The sequence below is a fragment of the Hippocampus comes genome, unplaced genomic scaffold, assembly GCF_001891065.2.
Source record: "Hippocampus comes isolate QL1 unplaced genomic scaffold, H_comes_QL1_v1.1 scaffold122, whole genome shotgun sequence".
Lineage (NCBI taxonomy): Eukaryota > Metazoa > Chordata > Actinopteri > Syngnathiformes > Syngnathidae > Hippocampus > Hippocampus comes.
The window spans coordinates 2,631,672-2,656,609 of record NW_017842059.1 but is presented as its reverse complement, the minus strand read 5'-3'; the positions used below and the strand labels follow the sequence as shown (position 1 = coordinate 2,656,609).

The window sequence follows — 24,938 nt, the reverse complement described above, 5'->3', positions numbered from 1 at the left end:
ACTGTAAATTCAATTTCAATTTGTTCATCTTCCAAATACTTTCCACCAAGCTGAAAAAGTCCAGTGACAAAAACAACCACATTCTCATAATCTTAGTAGTCTGGAGCACTTTACCGAGAAAAGAAATTTATTTCCTTTTGATTTTTACAAAGAAAAAAGGAACTCATAAAGTAAATACAGATCATTGTTGCGAGCGACGTCTCCATTTATAATGGCACATCGTGATATTGAGAGATTGTAATTTTAACTGACATTTCATTTCACCCTCAAGCACATCTTCAAAGAAAGAAAACCCCACCAAAGGTTATAAAAACGTTATCCTGGTCCCTACATGTAGTGGTTAAAGCCAAGTCTCAGAATTCTCAGACTGTCTATAGCTTAGATACACTGGAGTCATTTTTGTCTTAAAAAAAAGAAAAGGCCATGCCTTGAAAGTCACGTGAGCAAAAGTGTTCCTTCCTTGTGACATTTTCTGTAATCAAATGTCTTTCTTGGCTCGGAATAAGACATTTTCGTGTTAGCACTGTTCATCAAAATGACACTGATTACAGACCACTGGAAGATACATAAATAAATGACTTTCTGAGTGTGTGATCAGAACACTGAAAAGTACGCTCCGTTTTGGTACAATAGCAGAGCAGACTAAACAGCCCATTCTGTTTCCTACTTTGAAATAATCTCAAAGCAGTGTACTTCATACACATTCCTAACAATGTGCTATTAAAACAGTTTAGTAAATGCTCACAATTTTAACGTGCAATTATTCAGTGCCTTTGGAATCAATGTGCTAAACATGCTCGACGATAACACCGTCATCGAATTTTAACATTTTAGATCAATATTCAGGCCAAAAGACCGAAGCGTCTCCTGACCTGCAGGACAGACAAAAATTAAAAATAATGGAGAGATTTCAAAAAGGATGAATCTACAATTCGGTGACAAAAATAAAAGCGTGCAATCAAATGCAATGGAAATCTGCTTGCTGTGGAACTCAAAACGAGTTCACCAGACAGCAACGTTTTAACACAGCGCAGCCTTGTTTCATAAGTCCCAACTGAAACAATAAAACACTTGACACCAAGGTCGTACACATGGACAAGAAAGGAAAAGGCAGCAGCAGACAAATCGTTCACACTTTCTGGAAACTTCATGTCTGCAGGTAGTATGTAATCATTCTGCTTAAATTCAGCTTCAAATTCAAGTAGGAGCAACCGCAGTGGGGCCTGGTAAGAGTCCAAAGGTAAAACACAACCCATGTATTTTGCAACTTTGCATATTTCTGCTTTGCGCATGGACTGTCGTGGTCGATGACATCATTCCCCATCGTACATCCTTGCAATCTCATTTCGGTAATGCATTTCCAGCTCCCTTCGCTTGAGCTTGAATGCATCAGTCACGAGTCCCTTATCAGAGGTCCACGGGTCTGGACTCAGGTGGATCTTGCGAGGAATCTCAAAGCTCACGAGTTGAGCTGAATGAAGACGTAGACATATATTAGCAGAACACACCTGAGGAGGAAAAAGAGCGTTTCTGGTTCATGAGTCTTCCTACCTGCCACAGCGGCCTCTGTGATGACCTTGAGCACCAGTTCTTCCATCACCTGGTCCTTGCAAAGTTCCTCCAGTGTGCCGCTGACGCCATATTGGTCAGCTAGCGCTTGCAGGTGCTTCTGGTTGGGCACCACGAAGGCAATCACGTATGTCTTATCACTGTAGGAGAAGAAGAAGTCAAAGAAAGACAAATAACAGTCCATTTAAATACAATACATCTTTATTTATTTAATCATACAGCGCTTCCACAACAGCTGCAGCTATAACAAAGCACTTTCCAAAATATAATAAATTCACACAATCACTTTACAGACACAGAGACATATTTTCAATGCAAAATGATCCCATAGCGCCCAACCAAACAAAACTGTCACCAAAAAGTGCTTGTATTCGAATTACCATCCTGTGAAAAGAGTACTGTATTTGCAATTGCATTTTGCCTGTCATTAGACGTCACTGGCATAGAGAGAAGAAAAAAAGTATACTATTGGTAGTTAATAAAATCGTCATCGACCAAATTAGGAGAATTGGAGATAGGTGGCATGCAAGGATAAGCAGATCGGATGTTGGATGGATGGAAGACTTCCCACGTCACACTTGATGATCTTGCACGGCATACTTGGGACTGTTCCGATACTGCTGATACGCTTTACACCACAGGTATCAAACTCAAGGCCCAGGGGCCAGAACTGGCCCCCCCACATCATTTTATGTGGCCCGCGAAATCATATCAAACATGTCAACTTCGACGATGATTGCTAAAATCTGTACCAAAATGTCCATTTCTCATTTGTAATAAATCAGAGGGATACTGTAAGCATTTTCTTGTCACCAAACCCCTCATTACAGTTACTTAAACAGTAATTGAATGAAACGTTATTCTTGACTTATTTATAAAATTATACAGTTTCAGTCATCGCGGCCCTCCACTAATTATAATGCGTCTCGCGACAAAAATGACTGACACCCCTGCTTTACATGGTCGCAGGTAACAGGAGCCTTGCCCAACTAACTTCGGGGAAAGAAGCTAGATACACCCTGGACTGGTCACCAGTCAATCCTGTGGCACTTACAGTCTCCTCCAAAAGTAACAACAAAAGCAAGGTCTTTGCTGTTGTTGTATACTAACGACATTTGGGTTTTAGATCAAAAGATGAATATGGGACAAAAGTTCGGAATTCCCACTTTCATTTCGTGGCATTCAGATCTAGGTGTGTTTAACAATTTAACAGAGCACTTTTTGGTGGAAGAAACGCCATTTTCAAGTGAGCAAAGTTGTCCCTCGTTGTCGAAATCCCGGTGACACATAAACGACTGAATACCAGAAAAGCATGACTCAATATCTTTGAATGTGTGCTTCTTGCGCAGCAGCCAACATATGCTGTGTGTCGGTGTACAAACGATGCACCACAGCTCACCTTTTAGCATAGGCACAGATGTTGTCAACAAGAGGACAATTCTTCAACGTAGCTTCCACTTTTCCTAAAGGGACGTACTCCCCTATCTGCAGCTTCACGAGGTCTTTCTTACGATCTGGAATTAGAAGACGTATTGTATCATTCCATGTGCAAGGACGCTGGCGTGCATAACTCCGCTTTGTGACATGCGGAAAACGCCCATTATCACTCTATTAGTCCTTATCAAATCCTTTTTCGATTTGCGACCAATTCTGGAACCAACAGACTTTGACAAGTACTGTCTAAAGGGGAGCTTTGAGTCTACTGTGCACTATTTTGTGCCCGCTAAATCCAGAGTCCTTTGGTTACGGATCCGTTAAATCAAGCTTCCACTGTACATACAGTAGATGACAAATGAAATCAGTCCCCTCGAGTCTGTTAAAGGTGAGATATATCATGTAAATCTTATTCCAACCAGCAGTAGTATGTACTATTGCATTATTATTACGAGGCAAGTTTGTCTGATTTGACACTCTGGATTTCAATAAAAAAATGAAGGAAAATGACTCATTGACCACTGAGGTCAACTTGAAAAAAAAATCGAGTTCGCCTTTTACGTTCCGTTCATCTCACCAATGATCTTGAGGCATCCGTCTTCATGAAACTCTCCAATGTCTCCAGTGCAGAACCATCGCTGGCCGCTCTCATCCACAAAGAAATCACTTTGGTCGCCCCTGTTCTTATAATAACCCATCGTTACGTTGGGTCCTCCGATGAGAATCTCTCCTCGTGGGTATGGCTTGTCAATGTTAAGGTAGCCCCCTGAGATCACAATATCGATATTAATAAAAATTGTGAATGAAATAAACAACAACAACAACAAATTATTTTAATTTCTGGTATCAATACTAAGCAAGACTATTATGATACCTTCCATAAAATGTGTTGCATTTTCCACAGAAATGAGAAGAATAAGGTTCAAGGACTTTCATATAAGGTACAAATTCCATTTATCTCAAGAGGCCCACATTTTACGGTCGGCTTTTGGAATACGGCGTGGATCGGCAAAGTGAATGGGAGAAAATGTTTTTGTAGCAAACATGCAAGTTATACCTAATATTGCCCTTCCTTTTCAAGTGGAATCCCCAAAGTCAAACGCAAGTTGTTCTGTGCCCCTTGGCTATGTCCAACTAATTCTTTTTCTGTTGCAAATATAAAAACCTTTACCACGGACGGTGTGCAACATTTTATATTTTAACAACTGTCACGCAATGACACATTGAAACTCTGTACAGTTCAACCTGGAAGCTTTTGTAGAGATTTTTTTTTTTTTGGTCAAATCCAAGTTGTTTGACCCCCATGGCATTTGAGTTTGGGGGATTCCGCTTTATCACCATGTGGAGAGTTTGGTAACTTCTGACCACATTTTTCGTGTATTCCATGTGAGATGGAAGAAAGGACGACGACACTGTGTATGTGCGTGTTGGCTAGTCCTGGGCTGGGGGCGATGGGGGATTTTCTGACCCATAGAGCCTCACTCACCCTCCACCCAGTCTTTGAGCTTGATCTCACAGCACACTAGTGGGCTTCCCACTCGCCCAGTGCTGTAATCCCACACTGAAACAGATAAGATACACACACGTAGGCACGATCAGAAAGCGCACTCGCATCACGTAACAAGTTTGAATACCATGGCGACATGACCCGCTGGCCCTATGGTAGCCCCATCCCAGAGGAATGTCCAAGCCAGTGGCCTGCACGCTGGTTTGTGGTTACTGACCGTCTGGGAAGTTAGTCAGATTTCAAACTGTGATTTCAAAATAAGTTAGTCAGGAAGACATTTGAAAAGATATGAGTTACAACTGCATGACACATTTTTCGGGAATTTGCTTTGAGCACAATGTCAATATTTTGCCGATATGCACAATGTCAACTGGAGAAAAATGTCATTATTTTTCATTAGTCGTGCATTCGAAATATATATATATATATATATATATATATATATATATATATATTTTTTTTTTTTTTAGCGTGTGTGGTTGACCTGTTATATGATCAGCTTCACAGCTTTCAATTTTTGTTTTGCTTACCCTGGCTAATCGTTCCAGCTCCGCAGGTTTCTGTCAGGCCGTATCCCTGACCCACAGGGCAGCAGAAACACACATTCATGAAGCGTTGGGTATCGGCGGAGAGTGGGGCTCCACCCGAAAATAACACTCGTACACGACCTCCCAGAAGAGCACGGATTTTGCTGAAGACCAATCTAGATGGTTATATAGAGAAAATAGTTTGAAACACATACTAAATGCATCGCATGTTAGTATGTGGCATTGACATTAAATGTACTGTGATGCTTTTTTTATTGGGTAACATCTTAATATGACACAATGCAGTTCTAAAAGGTTGCAAACAAGCACGTGTCGGGTAAAAGTCAGCATACTACCCTTGTCGGGGCAGAATTTTTAACATGGCTCTCACAGTATTTCATGCTGCACTTGAATCAAATGCTGTCAAGCAACCAGTGAGAGTATACAGTACAATGGTCAACAATTAAACCTTCATTAGCAAATTTGTGTCCCTTAAATTATTTTGGACGTTTATTTAAAAAATAATCGGGTTTTTTTTCTAGCACATCAGGTTTTTGGAGTAGTTTTCATTGTTTTGTTTTTAAGTTTGACCTAGACTCTAACTTGCACAATACGCATTTTACCATTTATTGAAATTCATAGCTATGATGTTTCCCCCCCAAAAATCCCATCTGTTGCTGAATTTACTTCATAGACATTAATATCACTTTCACATATTATTCCTCTGATGTAAATCTGATGTGCAATCGAAAAATTGAGGGTAGATTCAGAATCAGCGCAAAGAAAAACATCTTGAAAAGTTTATTTGCATCTTTGATTCAAAAAATGTAAAAAAAATTGTTGGCCTGTGTGATTAGACCGCTGTGCTTCTCAATAAACTCATACATACTTGTCACACAGAGGCGTGCTGTAACCTTTGTTGAGCTGATCCAATTTGTATTTGTACGCAAGAGTGAAGAGCGTTTGCTGGACAGAGTTCATCTCCTCAACCTTGGCCATCACATTCTTGTAAAGGCGATCCATGATCTCCTGTTGTCAAGCGGTGTATGGATGGGGTTGAGAAAGGAAAAACAGAGATGTGATGAGGGCTTATAACCATGAGCTAGTGTGACAATTTCGTTTTCAAAAAAGTAAAATCAAAATTCCAGTGTCAACGGGTGTCAATAAAACGTGGATTTTCGCTCTTCGCGGGCCGACCTGGTACCCATCCCCAACGACTAGCCGGGGTCCACTGCGTAGTTTTAAATTGTAAAATCATCATAGCCCCCCTTGATGGCAGACATGGTTTAATTGCGCTTGTACTGGATCTTATACTGCCCTATACGACAAACCCAATTCCAAGTTGGGACATGTGTCCATCTATTTTCTAATCTGCTTATCCTCACGAGGGTCGCGGCCATGCTGGATCTTATCCCAGCTGTCTTCGGGCAGTAGGCGGGGGACACCCTGAACCAGTTGCCAGGCAATCGCATGGCACACATAGACTAACAACTATCCACACTCACACCTTGAGACAATTTAGAGCAGTACTATACGTCGATCGCGATCAGCCGGTCGCCTGCGGACTGGTCCCAAATCGACTGCACTTTTCCACTTTGCATCAGTTCATCTCAGATGAGCTCAGACCTAAAGTCAGTGTATTCTGTTTTTATTAAGGTTTAACACTACACCCCAACTACATTGGATTTGGGTTTATACAATGTGAGTAGGGCTGATTTTTTTTTCTTTTTTGCAGATTTGGAATGACATGCAGTGCAAACATAGTGGTACCTAAATAACATAACACATACTAAATGCATCGCATGTTAGTATGTGGCATTGACATTAAATGTACTGTGATGCTTTTTTTATTGGGTAACATCTTAATATGACACAATGCAGTTCTAAAAGGTTGCAAACAAGCACGTGTCGGGTAAAAGTCAGCATACTACCCTTGTCGGGGCAGAATTTTTAACATGGCTCTCACAGTATTTCATGCTGCACTTGAATCAAATGCTGTCAAGCAACCAGTGAGAGTATACAGTACAATGGTCAACAATTAAACCTTCATTAGCAAATTTGTGTCCCTTAAATTATTTTGGACGTTTATTTAAAAAATAATCGGGTTTTTTTTCTAGCACATCAGGTTTTTGGAGTAGTTTTCATTGTTTTGTTTTTAAGTTTGACCTAGACTCTAACTTGCACAATACGCATTTTACCATTTATTGAAATTCATAGCTATGATGTTTCCCCCCCAAAAATCCCATCTGTTGCTGAATTTACTTCATAGACATTAATATCACTTTCACATATTATTCCTCTGATGTAAATCTGATGTGCAATCGAAAAATTGAGGGTAGATTCAGAATCAGCGCAAAGAAAAACATCTTGAAAAGTTTATTTGCATCTTTGATTCAAAAAATGTAAAAAAAATTGTTGGCCTGTGTGATTAGACCGCTGTGCTTCTCAATAAACTCATACATACTTGTCACACAGAGGCGTGCTGTAACCTTTGTTGAGCTGATCCAATTTGTATTTGTACGCAAGAGTGAAGAGCGTTTGCTGGACAGAGTTCATCTCCTCAACCTTGGCCATCACATTCTTGTAAAGGCGATCCATGATCTCCTGTTGTCAAGCGGTGTATGGATGGGGTTGAGAAAGGAAAAACAGAGATGTGATGAGGGCTTATAACCATGAGCTAGTGTGACAATTTCGTTTTCAAAAAAGTAAAATCAAAATTCCAGTGTCAACGGGTGTCAATAAAACGTGGATTTTCGCTCTTCGCGGGCCGACCTGGTACCCATCCCCAACGACTAGCCGGGGTCCACTGCGTAGTTTTAAATTGTAAAATCATCATAGCCCCCCTTGATGGCAGACATGGTTTAATTGCGCTTGTACTGGATCTTATACTGCCCTATACGACAAACCCAATTCCAAGTTGGGACATGTGTCCATCTATTTTCTAATCTGCTTATCCTCACGAGGGTCGCGGCCATGCTGGATCTTATCCCAGCTGTCTTCGGGCAGTAGGCGGGGGACACCCTGAACCAGTTGCCAGGCAATCGCATGGCACACATAGACTAACAACTATCCACACTCACACCTTGAGACAATTTAGAGCAGTACTATACGTCGATCGCGATCAGCCGGTCGCCTGCGGACTGGTCCCAAATCGACTGCACTTTTCCACTTTGCATCAGTTCATCTCAGATGAGCTCAGACCTAAAGTCAGTGTATTCTGTTTTTATTAAGGTTTAACACTACACCCCAACTACATTGGATTTGGGTTTATACAATGTGAGTAGGGCTGATTTTTTTTTCTTTTTTGCAGATTTGGAATGACATGCAGTGCAAACATAGTGGTACCTAAATAACATTAATATTTTGAGTGAGTTGATTTTTGTGAAAAAAACAAACAAACAAAACAAAACAAAACAAAACAAAACATGAAATGAGTTCTTGCACTAAACGTAGATTTACTGTTCAGCCATTTTGAGACATGCTTGAATTGTAACTATTATGCATGACAGCCCTTTGTAAAAATACATAAATCATGGAATATGGTTATTTTTGAATGTTCAAACACTTGTTGAAGGATGGATGAAAAATATAATATAAATAGCACTGATGAAAAACTATTACAAGCCCCCTCGATTCATTTAAGATGCCCATCCATGGGTAGTATGTCTAGCTTGCATGCAAAGTAATGGGAGAGGAAGTGCGTGTAAATTTCGTGCAGCAGCGTGTTGTCATTTCACAGCAAACAAATTTGTATGAGTCTTCGTGAGGACGCGTGTGAGCAAGAGTGCATTTCGTGGGGATGACCACATGGGGCTTTCTCACGTTCTGTTCACAGCTGTGAATGGTTCCAGAGACTGGGGGCCTCTGCCCTTTGCTCTGCGACCACAGGGAGATGGGGGCTGGGAGGGTTTGTTGTATATATGAGTGTGCTGAGGCAGAAAGAATACAGTGGGGAAAATCATGTCGCCTGCAACTTGCCTGTGTGTAGAAATGTTATTGAAATTACCCATCCTTTCTCAAAGACAACTATTTACACTCACATTCATGTGGTCACTGATGATAGAACTGAACACATACTAACTACATGGAATAATTACGGTTGGAATCAGATACTAGGAATATACCATCTGCTTCACGGGCAATTTTAAGTAAGAGTATGTGGAAAACAGAATTACAGGAAGAGTCCTTAACCGCACTCCCCTTCCCCCGTCTACCCCTGCCTCCTGCCACAATCGGTGTCCCTCGTCCAGCATCTGACATCCGATTATTGCACTTAAAACAAGTAACTACGAATATACAATAATCACAAGTGCACTTGGTTGTCTGTTGTTGCTATTTGTTTATTTATTTTTAATTAACATATTTATATATTTATGTCTTATGGAATTTTAACGTAAATTTTAGCTGTGTGTGTTCAATGCACTACATGTTTGCACTGTGGTTGAGAGAGGAAAGTCATTTCATCTGTGCTGTATGTTACACATAGAGGATATTTGACAATAAAAGCTGACTTGACTTAATCACTGGGTCCAAATACAACAACTTCCTCAATTGTGCTTGTAAAATCTGTCAAACATTTCTGTTCATTCTGCATCTCTAATACACGCGGACGCACAGACAAACACTGAAGATTGACTGGTAACATGGCAATATTTCAGGCTTGCCTGTAATACACAGCATAAGACAAGTTGTTGTGCACTTACAGGGACAGCTGCCATTAAAGTGGGCTGCAGGATGGTGACGTCTCCCTTGGTGCCTTTCATAATCTTAGCTGACTATGAGTGGAAGATAAAAAAACAAAACAAAAAGAACATACGTTAAACATTCCAAACACACATGAATGAACATGCCGGCATGATGAAGGAGGCTGCCAGGTTTGAGCATGATATTGTTTTCATGTAAATCCCGGCCAAGATCTGTTGTGCTGCTGAACTTGCAGCCAGCTAGGGCGGTCCTTTAAACGGTACATATTTTACTAGCCTTCTTCATACATCTTATGATTAAATGAAGGGGTTTAGCAACACCCTTGAAGCTCACCCCAAATTTTTATTCTTTATCTCAGAAAGGCGTTTTATTTGCTAGCAAGTTCATGGGAACACATCAAAGCAACCTCACAGTTGGATGAGGCCACACACTGTGGCACAGGTTTTAAACTCATGGCCCTGCAGCCAGATCCAGCCCGCCACATCATTTTAGGTGGCCCACTGAAACAAATCATCTGTGTGTGCTTTCTGTTTTTTGCTCAAATTTGAACCAAAATGACAAATTGTATTTACTTTTAATAACATTGCAATCTTTATTTTTTTTTGTGTGTGTGTTAGCAAACCCCTTTTCAACACAAGGCGAATAATTGAACAAACTGTTCCCTGACTTCTGATTTCAAAACTAGTTCATGGCAATTTGTTATACTTTGACTGTCATAACGGCCATGTGAGGGAAACCACAACTACCACGTGGCCTGTGAAAAAAAAAAACGATTTTGACACCTCTGACCTATGGGATGGACTAGATCAGCGATGGTGAGCCGGGCCCCCCTTGTACATCACTGACTCTGACCTCACAGCAGTGCAATTTGTTTTTGTTTTAAAGTGGACACCAGGCCCACTTGCAGTTCCTGAAAGTGGAGTGGCCACTTGTCTTCAACCTTCACGTCCATTGATTGTATAGTGAGCATATAAACTAAGCTTATCTTTCATGACACTTTGCAGCAAATAAGCATCAAATATCTTTTATAGATGATGGGGTTTTTTTCCCTTTTCTTAACATTCGCACTAAAAAAAATAAAATGACATGATTTGTGACAAATGAGCATACCTGGTCAGCCAGAGTCAGAGGTGAAGAATAGCCAATCCTACAACCGTGAGCAAGGCACACAAGCTCGGCACTGAGCTCCAGTACATGGGCCAGAGGAAGGTATCCAATGTAAGTGTCTTTCTCACTGTAAACATAGGCCAATTTGGTCAGTTTGTTAAAAACACACGCCATAACTTAATGGATCAGTGAGACATTTTTGGAAGACGAAAATAATTTGGGTTTGACACAGGAGATCAAAATTTGATTTGATTTCATTTCATTTCCAGGTACAGTATTTACCAGGGTATGAGAATAATCCACAGTCAAACATTACAAAGTATCAGAATGGGTTATGGGATTAAGACCGTATTGAACCCAAACATGATATAACAGGATATAAAACTGTGCACCTCAAGTTCGGTATCCGTTCAGCCAATCCAATGATGGCAGCAATGATGTTGCTATGGGAGATCATGGCGCCTTTGGGATCACCTGTGGATCCACTTGTGTACATGATGACAGCAATGTCGGAAGTTATTGGTTGAATTTGCTCACAAATTGCTGAAATAAAAGCAAAATCATTATATTCTAAAGGACTGTTGATAAACATTTTATGAAAACAATCGATGTTGAAGCCCGTCATAGGAAGTCGTAAATCCTGATTTTGAGATCTTATTTTAACTAAGGTTGCTGAAAACAACAGGCCTTTGTATTTCCTATTTACTTGTCAAATATGCCAGGATGGACGTAATGAGCAATAAGAAACTAATGGTGGAGTACATTTTCCTCAAATGCGAGGATGACACGTGGTCGAAGCATGTCGATATTCTGGGATGTGGAAAAGCCAATTAATTATTCCTCTGATTCTTGTAGATCGTCTCCACTTAAGATTGCTGTTTGATATACAAAGCAAAAGTATACAAAAGCACAGCTGGCCATAAAAAACCGGATGAAAGACAGTGAGGTCGTCTCCTTTTCCTCAGATTGACATGTAGGCGTTAGTGCTCTAAAATTGATGTCATGTGAAGTTAACAGTCCAGTGAAGTTAACAGTCCAGAGTGTAAACATAAGTGCACTCCCATCCTGTGTGCTCCATCCACATTTACTGAATCTAACTCCAGCAATCTCTATACAGCTAGATCTAAATGCTCCTATTCTCCATGTTACATAAGCATAAGAGAGCAAAGCCAATGGAATTCCTACAAAAAAAAAAAAAAGAAGGCAAGAAGGCGAATGTTTTTCCTTAGCCATCCATATAGCTCGTAATCTGATACAGATGTGTATACGCGTCTTAATTCACATGACCAATTGGGACAGATAGCAGTGCACAGCAAACTCACCCCCCATTTTACACTCGCTCTGCTTTAAAAGGAGCAGTAAAGTGCCGTATTGGCCTTAATATAAGACGGCCCTGATTATAAGACGACCCCCTCTTTTTCAAGACTCAAGTTTGAAAAAAAACTTTTTGAACACCAAATCAATTTTTATACAGAAAATAATTACAGTACATCTGAAACAAATGATTATAACAATATATTTGAGAGAAAAAGCATGTTATTTTGCCTCATTCAAATCTTAATATCTGAACATTTAAATATGTAAAGTGCAATCACATTCGTAAATGAATGGCTTCTGGTTTTTGAAATGTAAATTACATCATCACTTCTCCTCAGCTGGTGCTTAACCTGGCCGATCTTCAACCCACTTTTCTCCAGATTGTCGCTACGTTTCTCCATTTTCTCTTATCTCTTCTATTATTTTCTTCTCTTTTCTATCTTACCACTATTTTTTATTTTTCTTCTTCGTGCTACCACTATTTTTACTTTTATTCTTCGTGACAGGGGTTCACTTTGCCTAGGGAGTCAAGTTCAGCATTCGCTTCAATGATGTCTGGCGCGTAATGGGTATAATGTCTAGACCCCGAATATAAGACGCACCCATTTTTTTCTTATTCTTATTATTTGTCTTATTTCAATGCAAAAAACACCGTCTTACATTCGGGCCAATACGGTATATATACATAAGTAATAAAGAAATACCCAGAATCTATATGAGCACTTTGAAGGCCCACAATTGAGAAAAGTGTACTAAGCAAAGGCAACATAAGTTCCAAAAGTTATACACATGCAAGACTGTAATAGTGTGCGAGGGATATCTGACACTAAGATTACATTACTGCTGTAGGGCATGCTTGTGGAATGATTAGGCATTACTCCAAAGCGATGTGTGGATGGGGTTTAATTAAGGCAGTTGTTCCATGGTGGAATTGCAAAGTGCATCTGTGAAGGGAACTTAGTTCGGATTAGTGTCAACCGTCTAAAAATAATAGAAATTGGGAGTGCAGGAGAGATGCCGGTGTTGTAACCGGATATATGAATAGGGAATTGACATGACAAATAAATATTGTATCACAAGCAAAGAGTTCAACCTGACTTCTTACCATTTTCCGGTCTGGCGCCCAGTCTCTGCACATCGGCCATGTTGTGGATGCTTATGCCACTGGGGTAGTCGGGCCATGAGGTTGGAGTGTTGTCCACTATTATGATGCAGTGCAGCTTTGGAACTTTAACTAGAATAGGCTTTCACAGATGGTTGCGGTTATATTGTATTCTGAACAGGGTTTCGAGAATAATGCATGAGAAGATGTCATCTAAAGATAAATGGGGGAATTCATTTTTGCCGGAAAGGGGCCCGTATACAGTACACAAAAAAGTAAAACTCGCCTAACAACTACATTTCATGGGGGCATTTTGTTTGTGTCCTGCACCACACTACCAATACGTTGCCTGAATGCATGTTGATGGCGCTGCTTTTTGCTGTTTCTTACCTTAAGCCTGGTTTCCAGGAGCTTTGTGCTGGTGATGATGTGCGTAACTTCTGTCTCATTCAGTCCCTGAGCGATGGCCGGGCCCCCCAGAGTTGAATAGAAGGTGGCCACTGCCAACAGATTACAACAAAAATAATTCAAGAACAAAACATGTTCAATAGAACATTTGCTATCAACCAACAATCTGCATTCTATTCCATTCCTCCTTCTTTTTTTTTTTAAAGATCTTTCTATATGGAAGCAAAGTGAGTGATTTAGAATCAATCAACTAGAGTCGTGTGGAACACCATAATCGTCTCCATAATGTCCGACTATTGTGCTGCATACACACATCTATCTATCTATACACACACACACTCACACGAAAACATTCAAATGGGCCAGTTACTTAAGATATTGAAAAGGATACACAATATTCATAGGGATAGCAACGAGAGAGAGAGAGAGAGAGAGAGAGAGAGAGAGAGAGAGAGAGAGAGAGAGAGAGAGCGAGAGAGAGAGAGAGAGAGAGAGAGAAAATGCGTATGTATGTATGTGCCCTGAGGCTGACACTGAGATTTAAGCGACAGCGCTTGATGACATCGCAGTCTTGCGTCATGGAGCAACAATAACATTTCCTGCTGTGTGACATTGTGTATGAGGCCATGACACCTCCAGCCGTGAGATCTCGACACAAGGCTGTATGTGTGGGACTTATTTTTGAAGGCAATGGGAGCTCTTCTCACTGTGAGTTTATCTTCAAATTCGTGCGACTTGAATGTCGCATTTCATCAACCTAATTCGCCTTGAATGAAAAACAGTGCGCGCTTTGCTGAACGCAGTGAGTAAATAATAACACTACTGCGACAATTTGATCGCATTTTCATTCATGCAATTCACAAGATAATGCAGTCTAACGACATTTCCATCACTTGGAGCAAACATCCACTGTATCGTGACGAGCGCACGCACGCACAGAAAGACAAACTCGCACACTTGAGTTCACTGGGGGCCTTTGGCTGACTCCTTGATGGCTCTGTCAACATCAGATGCTCACGTAGACTCACTCACACTGACTATGACGCCATTAGCCTTCACTTGTTTGCCTCTCTTTCCTCCCTGCCGTTTCTTCCTCCCTCGCGCCCTCTCCAACCTTTAACTCCACTCGACATGTTCACTTTCCACTGGCGTAGAAGTGTTTGTGTGTGTAAGTGAGAAAGATGCTCTCTAAAGATGCTTTCTGGCTTGTCCTCGCAGCATATTTTCAGTGTGACAGTTTAATGGAGCATAAACTAAAGAGCGCAGAAGAAAATGAAGGAGCCTTCAAAGAGAATGACAACGAATTAGAGAATCTATTAAAGTGCAGCCGGGAATTCTTAAATAAATAAAAACTATTTTCAACAGCCATTAAAGAGTAAAGATGTGCCGAGTCGTTAAAGTGCAACAAATGTGAACATTTTAAAACTATCTGATGGAGACTAGGTTAAAACCTTCACAAATTCACAAATTTCAGCAACTATTACAGTATTCTGCGTGCCGAATACAGAACAGATGTTATACCGGTAATCACAGAATGGTGTGTTAAATTGTTACCATCGCTTCAGTGCAAGTATCATCCATGTATGTAACAAAAGAGCATGTTTCCATCACAAAATAAACTGGATTTATGGCAGCCAAATGGGGACCACTGCATGGTTAATTATGTAACGGTCCAACAGAAGGGACAAATTGACCTTATTCTGTCTTTGTCATTTGCTCGCACGCATAAAATCACAATATGTACGCACACACACACACACACACACGCACGCAGACGCACGCACGCATGCACGCGAGCACGCACGCACGCCAACATAATCTCTCGAGAGTTTGATAGGAAATAGTTTCAACAACAACAAAAACAAAAAAAATTAAATTTGCAAGCGCTACGAAACACATGGGAATTGAAGTTAGGGCGCAAATCATGGAAACATGAAATATGCGAGCAAAATAACAAACAAACAAAAAAATGGACTCCCTTGACACATGATATTGTTAGATAAAACAGTCAGTGCATGTTTTCATGAAATGCATTCATAAAACAACAATGAAACATAACTCATTACTTCCATCCGTCATCTAATAATCCGCTTTATCCTCAGGAGGGTCGCGGGCGTATTGGAACCTATCCCAGCTGTTTCCAGGCAGTAGGCGGGGTACACCCAGAACTGGTTGCCAGCCAATCGCAGGGCACACATAGACGAACAACCATTCACGCTCATAAACTCACCTCGGGACAATTTAGAGTGTTCAATCAGCCTGCCATGCATGTTTTTGGAATGTGGGAGGAAACCAGAGTACCCGGAGAAAACCCACGTAGGCCGGGGGAGAACATGTAAACTCCACACAAGAAGGCCGGAGCCAGGATCAAACCCACGACCTCTGCAGTGAGGTTGACACGCTAACCACTGGACCACCCTAAATCGATATTAATTTCAGCAATTTGTGGAACATACTAAGTGGGAAAATCCTTCACAAAATACAAGGTGGATGGTACTCTTTCAAGAAACTAATATGAAAGCATAGAGCGACAGTTGTGTAATGTTATGTCAAACTCATTTTCTCATCAAAAGACATTTTTATTATTAGGGGAGGTATCCAATTCTCAACATTGTGAACAACATTTTGAGAAAGCACTACAAGTTTGAAAATGTAAGCACCTTTAAATACAGTGCTCTATAAATACTGCCCAATTCTAAACTTAAGGGGCTAACAGTATTCTGTTCACTTCTGTCCTCGTGTTCACATAACAATCAGTAACCTTCAAAAGCAGCTCCAGTCCAGTCATCCAAAAACCAACCACACAACTTACGTGTGAAATTCTGCATGAAGCATCCCAAGGCAGCAAGCATCCATTCAGCCCGTGTCTCACAGAAGATGGCAATGTTGTGTTTTGGCTTCTGCCCGAGCGCTGCCAGACCATAACCAAACTGGGACGCTGCAGAGAGGGCCTCCTTATAGGAGAGCCAGTGGTACTTGCCAAGAACCACCTGCAGGAGCAAGACAGGTGGTGTGAAAAAAAGAGACAAAGAGATGTACATGTTCAATTTTGATGAAGCAAAATGCTTAGAAATACAAAGGAGAGGAGGGGGACGGGTAAAGGTGAAAGGCTTCAATAATTCCTCGCAAAAATCAAGGGATAGGTATGGCAGATTGGTTCATTACAAGCGACTCCAAACAAATGGAACATTCTAACACTTTACATGCCACGAGATTTGCAACTCAAGAGACGATAGCATTTAACTTCATCTGTCACGATAACACACCCACAAAGACGACAAACACAGTTTAGCCCCGTAACAACCGAGAGCTGGTCAAATATGAACAAATATTTATCTTGGTTATGCCATAACTTTAATTGAAACGACAAGTAAAATAATAGATAAATTGGAGACTGGCTTTGGAGCCATGAAATAAAACAAAAGTGATTGTGAATGTGTTAGTACAGCGAACAAATAAAAGTACAGTATCAATACTAGTGCATATTGGCACATTTCTGAATTTTGTTGTGACAGAGCAAGATTGTTTGACTTGATTTATTTTATCCAATAACGACCCAGTCAACTTGCTTGAAATTGTATGGGGACTCCTCTGATTTTTGAGACTTCAAGGTTGAGACGTAAGCCTCATGACATACGTGACTTAAGCGCATCTCTGGGATGATTTGACGTCCATCCATCCATTTCCTGTACCAGGCTTATCCTCGGGAAATCTAAACACGAACCTTCAGCACCAGTTGTTGAATCAGCAGCGGCCTCTAACGGTTGATTAAGAGTAGTGCATATTAAGCACACAATGACTCCTGCGACGTCTTCCGCGGAGTGTGACACTAAAACCTGTGTGTGTTTTTCAAAGACTCGATCAGATGACAGCAGTCGTGCTCTTAAGAGTTGAGAGTTTGCTTACTCAATTGCAATGTCACCTTGCCGAATCTTATGCACTTACAACAACTAGGGAACTTTTAAAATGACCATAAACGGATGTCTGGACTGCTTTCTTTACTAAACGGTTGTCTCTTTATTTAAAAAAAACGATTGTTATTGCTGTACAAAAAGTTAGTGTGTGTGTGTGTGTGTGTGTGTGTGTGTGTGTGTGTGTGTGTGTGTGTGTATATATATATATATAATTTTTTTGGGGGGGAGGGGGTGTTATGGGGTACCACGATCTTTTTTCCACTGCTGAACCATATCTCGATCAAGCGTAAAAATGCCCACTAATTCTGTCAAATTGCATTCATAATGCACTTCATTTTTAAGGGAAGTCTGCATTTACAGTATCAAAACTCAAAACAAATATCTATATGCTGTAAGTAGACATAACAGTATTCCACAATATTTATTCCTATTTTAAAATAAGATACTGGAAGGTTTAGTATCACGCATCGCTTTGAAAGTGTACAACAATTAGATTCATTTTACCAGACTTACCTTACTGAACTTCTTGCCGTTGCTCTGCAGCTCATCTTCCTCACTGATCAACTCTCTTGTGCCGAGGCATTCTCTGTGGGGGAATCTCATAGCTACATATTCAAAGACCTTAGGCAGAGTGTCCAGTCCAGGGTACAGCAATCTCACCAGTTTTCCTGGCACTGGATTATGTTTTTTTCTTATAGCATGGTCCGGCTCAGATCCATAAAGGACCCAAGTGAAAATGTAGTAGGGGATGAAGGTGAAGAAGGAGTAAATTGACACCATAAGGTGGAAGGCGAGCAGTAGTACGGGGTTCAGATCTTTTTGTTTCATCTTGGTTTGGGTGTATCGCAGCTCAAGAGTAGGTGCAGACCAATCCTAGAAAATATGTGACAATTAATACATACCATAACAACAGCCATTCGTTATATTCTCAAAATAACTCAAAATGTCAAATTATATTTCCTTCCTGTTCATGACCCAGAGCTCATGTCGCTATACATTCTGTGAGGCTGAGCTTATTGCAAAAGGTGAAACTTCACAATGACTCATACCTTTTACTGCAGGATTCAGCAAAAAACATGAGAAAGGGTCTACTTGGTATTTCCCAGTACTTCCACCTTGCATCCTCATGAGGAATAAAGTGCATTATGCCTTCAACTAAAACAATCAATACAGGCTAACAAAGACATGAAAGGAGTGACAATACAAAGCTCTACAATAACAGTAAAAAAGACATTAAAGAGCTTTTGAATTGAGTGTTTTGGATACTGCACAATCATAATCATACCAGAAGGGGAGAACAACGAAATCCAAAGAGGAAAACCTCAGTCAGGAGTGTGGACTGTCAGGTCAAGCAATTGAGCATGTACAGGGTCAGGCGAAATGATCTGACACATTTGTAGGTTAAATAAAAGGCAAATAAAGTAAAAAAACAAAAAAGTGTTTTTATTTTCGAAAAATACATATCATGCCATTTTTTTCATATTATTCCATTTTGCTTTGTTTCTTTATAATTCCGTTGCTTTTTGTTTCTTTTTAGGTTGCTGCCATGAATTTGGACTGGTGAGCATCGTGTTTTTATTGTGGAAACGTTTATCAAAACAAACGAATCTGTAACTGCAACACAACAAGCGTTCCGTATGCACTTCAATCTTGGTAGGCATGATCCCGTACCAGCTCGAAACGTGATGTTGTTATGGTTTACCAACTTCAGAACTACTGGATCTGCATTGAAACGAAAATCACCCGGCCGCCCTCGCACCGCCGGAACTCCACTTAATTTTTAAAACAGAATGAAACAGAATGGCATTATATGTACTTTTTGAAAAAAAAAATGTTTCTTTACTCCATTTGCCTTTTATTTAACCTACAAATGTGTCAGGTCATTTTGCCTGACCCTGTATAATTGAGAGGGTGCTCGGAGGATGAAACAACAGCTATGAAATTCCTTCATTATGAAAAATGTGTGTCCTGTCATTTGTTTTCAACAATAACAAACACCCTCACCACAAATACGATGGGTTGGGTCTTTCAGCAGGTGGGAGCTGTCCACTGCTAAGAACAGAGATATTGTAGCTCCAACTACTGTATTTAACAATAAATGTTATGCTGTGGCTTTCATGCGTGTCATTCAGACAAGTGGTCATAAAAGTGCTGCTATGGTAACATCACCCCCCCGCCCTGTCACAAAAGCACTGTATCGCAAAGACATCTGCAGCATGAAAGTGGACTTTCAAAACATGCTGACTACTTGCAGATTAATCTGATCACTGAAGAATGAAGAATCACATGTTTTGAGAACGAAACTTACAGCAAGCATTGGCTAAAACACAGTGTCCAAACTGCAGCACTGGGGCCATTTGCGGCCCGCCATCTGTTTTTCAGTGGCCCGCGGCATATACTAAAAATGACATCAAGACATGGCCCACAAGCCTCGTTGAAAAAAATGGTGGAGGTGGGCAGAGTGAGAAGGACAGAATAAAAAAAAAAGTGCTACTCCTAGTAATAAAAACTGGTTCACATACTGTAAATCTAGTCGATAGAAAGCCCTTCTAGGGGTATATAGGGCCGTTGGCCACTCAAAATCTTAAAAACAATCTGAAACAATTTATCACCTTGAACAGAAAGCTGTTACATAACAATTTTCAAAATAACTCGAAAATATAAACAATGTATGATTGCTTGCTGAACTAATTTTCGCATGTTCAATAAATATAAGTTGAAGAGTTTTTAAGAGGCCCTTCAATGTTTGCATTTTCATGAATGTGCTCCGAAAATGAAAACACGCCTGATCTAACATGTATTTGGATTAATTAGGCGTATTTCTCGATGAGAAAAAAAAATGGACAAAATAGTTTTTGGGCACTCGATAAATTGTCTTTACCATGCGTGTTTTTTAATATCCGTCATCAACATTCACTCGCGCTGCTTAAGTACCTCTTCTGTCAGTCAGTATGGTCGCCGCGGGTGTCGGCACAAACTCACATGAACACATAAACAAAACAGGGTGGAACGGCTTCTTAAACTGATTTAAACTGTTTCGTTCGCATGTGAGTGTCACGCATGTGCTTTTAAGTACAGGTACCTACAAAAAAAAAAAAAAAAAAAAAAAAAAAAAGCACAAAACAAAAATAAGCAAAGCCAAACAAGTATATTGACTAGCGGGGAATGAGGTGGGCCATTGAGCCACGCGTCTGAAAAATGGCCAGTGTGGAAGGGTTAAAAACATCACTACAAGGGCTCAACAGATTAATCAGCAGGCCAATTAAATCAGCCTATTATGGCCCTTCAAAAATCGACCAAAATAATTGGCCAAATGGCCGATGTTTGCCGATTGTGTTTACCTTTAAGTGCTCAAGCCATTTACAATAGTTGTAAACAAGTATGACTGGTCTCATTATGTATTACAACCTTGTATCGTTAAAATTATTTTATATATATTTGTGTGTATATATACACAACACACACACACACACACACACACACACACACACACACACACATTTACATATAGATATAAGGTGTATACATACATATTTACACATGCCTATATACATATACAATAGGTGCTAAGCATACAGAAGGTCACATTAAGTTCACCTGTAAAGGTTTGAATGCATTTTAGGCTCGTCCCGATTCAATTTCACCTGAAAGCCAAATTTGCCCAATTTTTAGTGAGTAGCACACATATACTGGTCTATGATTCCTCTTTATCATACTCAACCAACGGAACAACTGCTGATGCTCAAAAAGGCATCATGTCAGAACAGTTTGCACACGTAATTTTAACTGTCAATTTTAACTGCAGTTTTCCATTTCTATTTGCAAATGTGCACAGCCTCTCATACATAGAATGAAGCTCTGTTTAGAATTAACCAATTCAATTCACTCGTGTTAAATGGGAGACAGCGCACACTGATTGACCCCAAATAAACCTGGCATGGCATGTTGAAAGCATTATGCTGTCTCCACCGTGTGTCACTCTCAAACAAATGTGGGGAAAATGTGTTATGGTACAATGAAACCAGGGTTGAATCTTTTGGGCCATAATTCCGAAGTTTGGCGTAAACATAACATTGCTCATCACCAAATGAACACCATACCCACACTTATGCATGGTGGGGGCAGCATCGTGCTTTGGGGCTGTTTTTCATTAGCCGTTCCTGGAGGCCGAGACAAGGTGGAAGAAATTATGGACAATTCAAAAATGGCAGTCAGCGTTAACACAAAACCTTATGGCTTCATCTATAAACAAAAAAAAAAATAAAATAAAAATATCAGGAAAAGCCCATTAGAACATAGATTTATTTGGGGTTTGTGAGAGGCACTTTGAATGGTTAGCATGTGTGCGTTGTAGAAAATCGAGGTCACATTAATGGTGGAAACAGTATGAAATGATTTATGGTAATCTTTTTTTATATCGCAAAAAAATCTGGCATTTGAACAGGATAGCTTTAGCCACTTCACCAACCAGAGTAGAAATGCTAAATATGTGGCTGATTTAAGACAAACAAGCTGCTTGACTAAAGGTCAAAACACAAAATTGCACCACAAGATTACAATGAAAGTTTGACCCTAATCTCTTGTCTTTCGTGAAAAACCCTCAGTGTGCAAAATGTGCTCATTCAATGGCTGGCTTTATACACCCTCTTAATGGATTAATGAGAAATATTGTGACATAGTCTCTATAACGTGGTGTGCAAGCAAGTATGTTTGGGAGTGAGGGAATACTGTTTCCTATTGTGTGACTGTGGTGTTTTTTTGCATCACTGGGCCAATACCCATTCAGCAAGTCTCCAGAAATTAGAAAATGGGGGCTAGAGTGCCAAAAAATAACAAAATGCAATTCGTCCCCAGAATCCTAATGGTTGTCAAAATAAAGTGTGCATTAGGGTGAATGAGCTAAATCGAGAGCACTGAATTATCTATAATAATAAATAATGTCTCTCTCTCTCTCTCTCTCTCTCTCTCTCTCTCTCTCTCTCTCTCTCTCTCTCTCTCTCTCTCTCTCTCTCTCTCTCTCCCCCGTATATCACAGCCTTTGGGAAAACAAAATTTAAAAAATGTTTATATGGTCAGGGGTGCCTTAAAGATGGGACAAGTGATGACGATTTTAAGGGTCCATGACTGGAGCGGTTGTGGTATTCAAGTGGTGGGGCTCAAGAAATACAGAGCGGAAAGGGGATAAAAATCTGGTCGCCCAAAAAAAGCGTTGGAAGTTCAAGTTTTGATTGACAATGATTGTTGTTGTTTTATTGCTGGTAATCACATTGTGATTGGTGACATGTGGAGTACAAAAGGATGTTTCGGTGTGAATTATAGCACAACACAGAGGCATTACAATGGTGTCATTAAATGTTAATGGTATGAACAACCTGGAAAAAAGGGGAGGGGGGAATTGTAGACAAAATTAAGAAAGGAGGAGATTCAAGTCATTTTTCTACAAGAAACTCACCTTAAATCACAAGAACACCCAAAAAAATGCAATTCATTCTGTAGCTCATTTCAACTGTGTCATAGGAGAGCTCGGCAAGATTTCAAATCAACAATGAAATAAACGACACACAAATGAGGTATGTTGAAAATGTGACATTAATCAATGCATATGCTCCACCAAACAGTGAAGATAACGTATTTCTTTTTTTTTTGGGGGGGGGGGTTATATAGCCGTGGAAATGGATGGGATCCTGAGCTGTGGAGGGGATGTAACCATGACTCAGACACGACTGATACAAAGAAATCTAGGACCCATATAATCAGGTACATGAACACATAACTAAAGCAACTAGGGATTATAAATGGATGTGGGATATGCATATGCTATTGAGACACTACACACACCCACATTCAAATTAGGCTAGAATAGACTATGTTTTTATGGAGATAGTGGATAAACACAGAGTGGAAGAATGTAAGATAGGTGTCCCAGACTTGTCAGACTACAGTGCCGTATGACAGTGAAAGTGACCAGTTGAGGAAAAATCACTATTTGGAGGTTGAATGTAAGGTTACTGTATAATAAAGAACGAGTGCAATAGAGGATATAACCAGATATAGGGAAGAAAATGATAAGGGAGAAGTGAATCCAACTATTTTGTGGGATGTTCTGAAAGCCGTCATAAGAGGGAAATTCAGCGCAAGAACCGCAGGGCTTAAAAGGACCCAACATGAATTGAATCAAAATTTAATAAGGCAACTCAAAGAATTTAAAGATCAGCATAAAAATAAGAATAACGCAGAGGTACCTATGACGGTCACAGTGACTAGAAGTGAGATAGATAAATTAACAGAGATGGAGAAGAGAGCATGGTTTGTGAAGCAAACCCTAGATGAGGAGAAGATGGATGGCTGGAGAGATTGATGGAGAGATGGAAACTAGTAAATGGACTTTGTTTTGGGAATTCATTTTTTTTAATGAGCAACTGCATATTTTACTCCACTCTTCGTTTGTTTTTTAAGATGAACCCCATTTTATTACATTCCTTGATGCCCAAAATGTACAATTGGACACCAACGTTGTCATTAAAGATATGGGCCTCTCAGATATGGTCTGCGGTCATTTTGTGTGATCTTACTTGTGTCTGTCTTTGGGTACAGTAAATTTACCTCTTTGATCTGTTGGTACTTCAATGCCAAAGCAGACCATAGCATCATGATGAAGGCAAAAGTCGCAAAACCTCTCTAATACATTGCATAATTGTAGAAATGTGTCAATTTAGAACTCCAAGGAGTGTGTGTACAGTACTGAAGAAAATACTATAAAACAGGGCTCACCAACCTGGTGTCCAACCTGATGCCTTTCACATTACTCAGCACCCAGGAAGTAGTACTTCTGAAAAATCAAAACAGTTTATACCAAGCAAAAGCTTGTCACCGGTTTCTCTTTTTAAGATTAAAACGTCTCAATTTAAGCAATGTTAGATGTGCTTGTGAGAGAGGCTATTTATGAATGTAGACGTATAGGTTTTTTTTTGTCCTGACTTAAATTATTTTTACTTGAAATCCTAGCCCAAAAACCGACTCAATAACAAGAAACTAGGCAGATAAACGGGAGGCTGCAGGAGGACATGAACATTTCTCAGCTACTTGATGCACCTGCAGCTGAACGCACATCTGGGGATAAATAAGCAACACAAAACTCACCTTTCACTGTGGCAGTTGATGCGGTCTCCGTTCCTGGCTTTTCCCGTCAAGCAGCAGCACGCATGAAATTATTTCGCGTCGTTGCTGAACGGGTAGGGGCGGGGAACGACTTTCGTCGTGCTATGATTGGACTTGGAGAAGTGGTGCGTGTTGACTGAGGGCCGGGCTGGATGAGAGAAAGGAGGACCGGAGGAATTGACAGCAAGGAG

At 40.2% G+C, this 24,938-nt stretch overlaps 1 protein-coding gene across 3 annotated transcripts; it reads right to left on the bottom strand.

Annotated features, from left to right (window-relative positions):
• On the bottom strand, positions 1-24,839 carry acsl3a (acyl-CoA synthetase long chain family member 3a). 3 transcript variants are annotated; one of them, XM_019861301.1, is made up of 15 exons: positions 24,730-24,839; positions 18,103-18,462; positions 16,488-16,665; positions 13,658-13,767; positions 13,271-13,409; positions 11,241-11,391; positions 10,852-10,975; positions 9,741-9,812; positions 7,502-7,641; positions 5,041-5,213; positions 4,490-4,564; positions 3,581-3,769; positions 2,969-3,083; positions 1,552-1,709; positions 1-1,471 (listed from the first exon to the last, which is right to left on the bottom strand). In XM_019861301.1, the coding sequence occupies exons 2-15, from the start codon at positions 18,415-18,417 to the stop codon at positions 1,314-1,316; spliced, it is 2,097 nt and encodes a 698-aa protein (XP_019716860.1). In that variant the 5' UTR covers positions 18,418-18,462; positions 24,730-24,839; the 3' UTR covers positions 1-1,313. The 3 variants fall into 3 exon arrangements, with proteins under 3 accessions (XP_019716860.1, XP_019716861.1, XP_019716859.1); XM_019861302.1 differs by lacking the exon at positions 24,730-24,839 and adding an exon at positions 19,594-19,692; XM_019861300.1 differs by lacking the exon at positions 24,730-24,839 and adding an exon at positions 18,640-18,748 and having other exon boundaries at positions 18,103-18,464.
• Positions 24,840-24,938: the final 99 nt, after the last annotated feature.

Bases quoted from the DNA above. Each gene is read 5' to 3' on its own strand.
- acsl3a (XM_019861300.1), bottom strand. From the start codon at position 18,733: ATGCACTTTATTCCTCATGAGGATGCAAGGTGGAAGTACTGGGAAATA. The intron at 11,392-13,270 runs GTAAGAAGTCAG...CTTTTATTTCAG, and splicing joins GGGCGCCAGACCGGAAAATG to CAATTTGTGAGCAAATTCAA. The intron at 1,710-2,968 runs GTGAGCTGTGGT...CTTCTCCTACAG, and splicing joins ATCTGTGCCTATGCTAAAAG to TGATAAGACATACGTGATTG.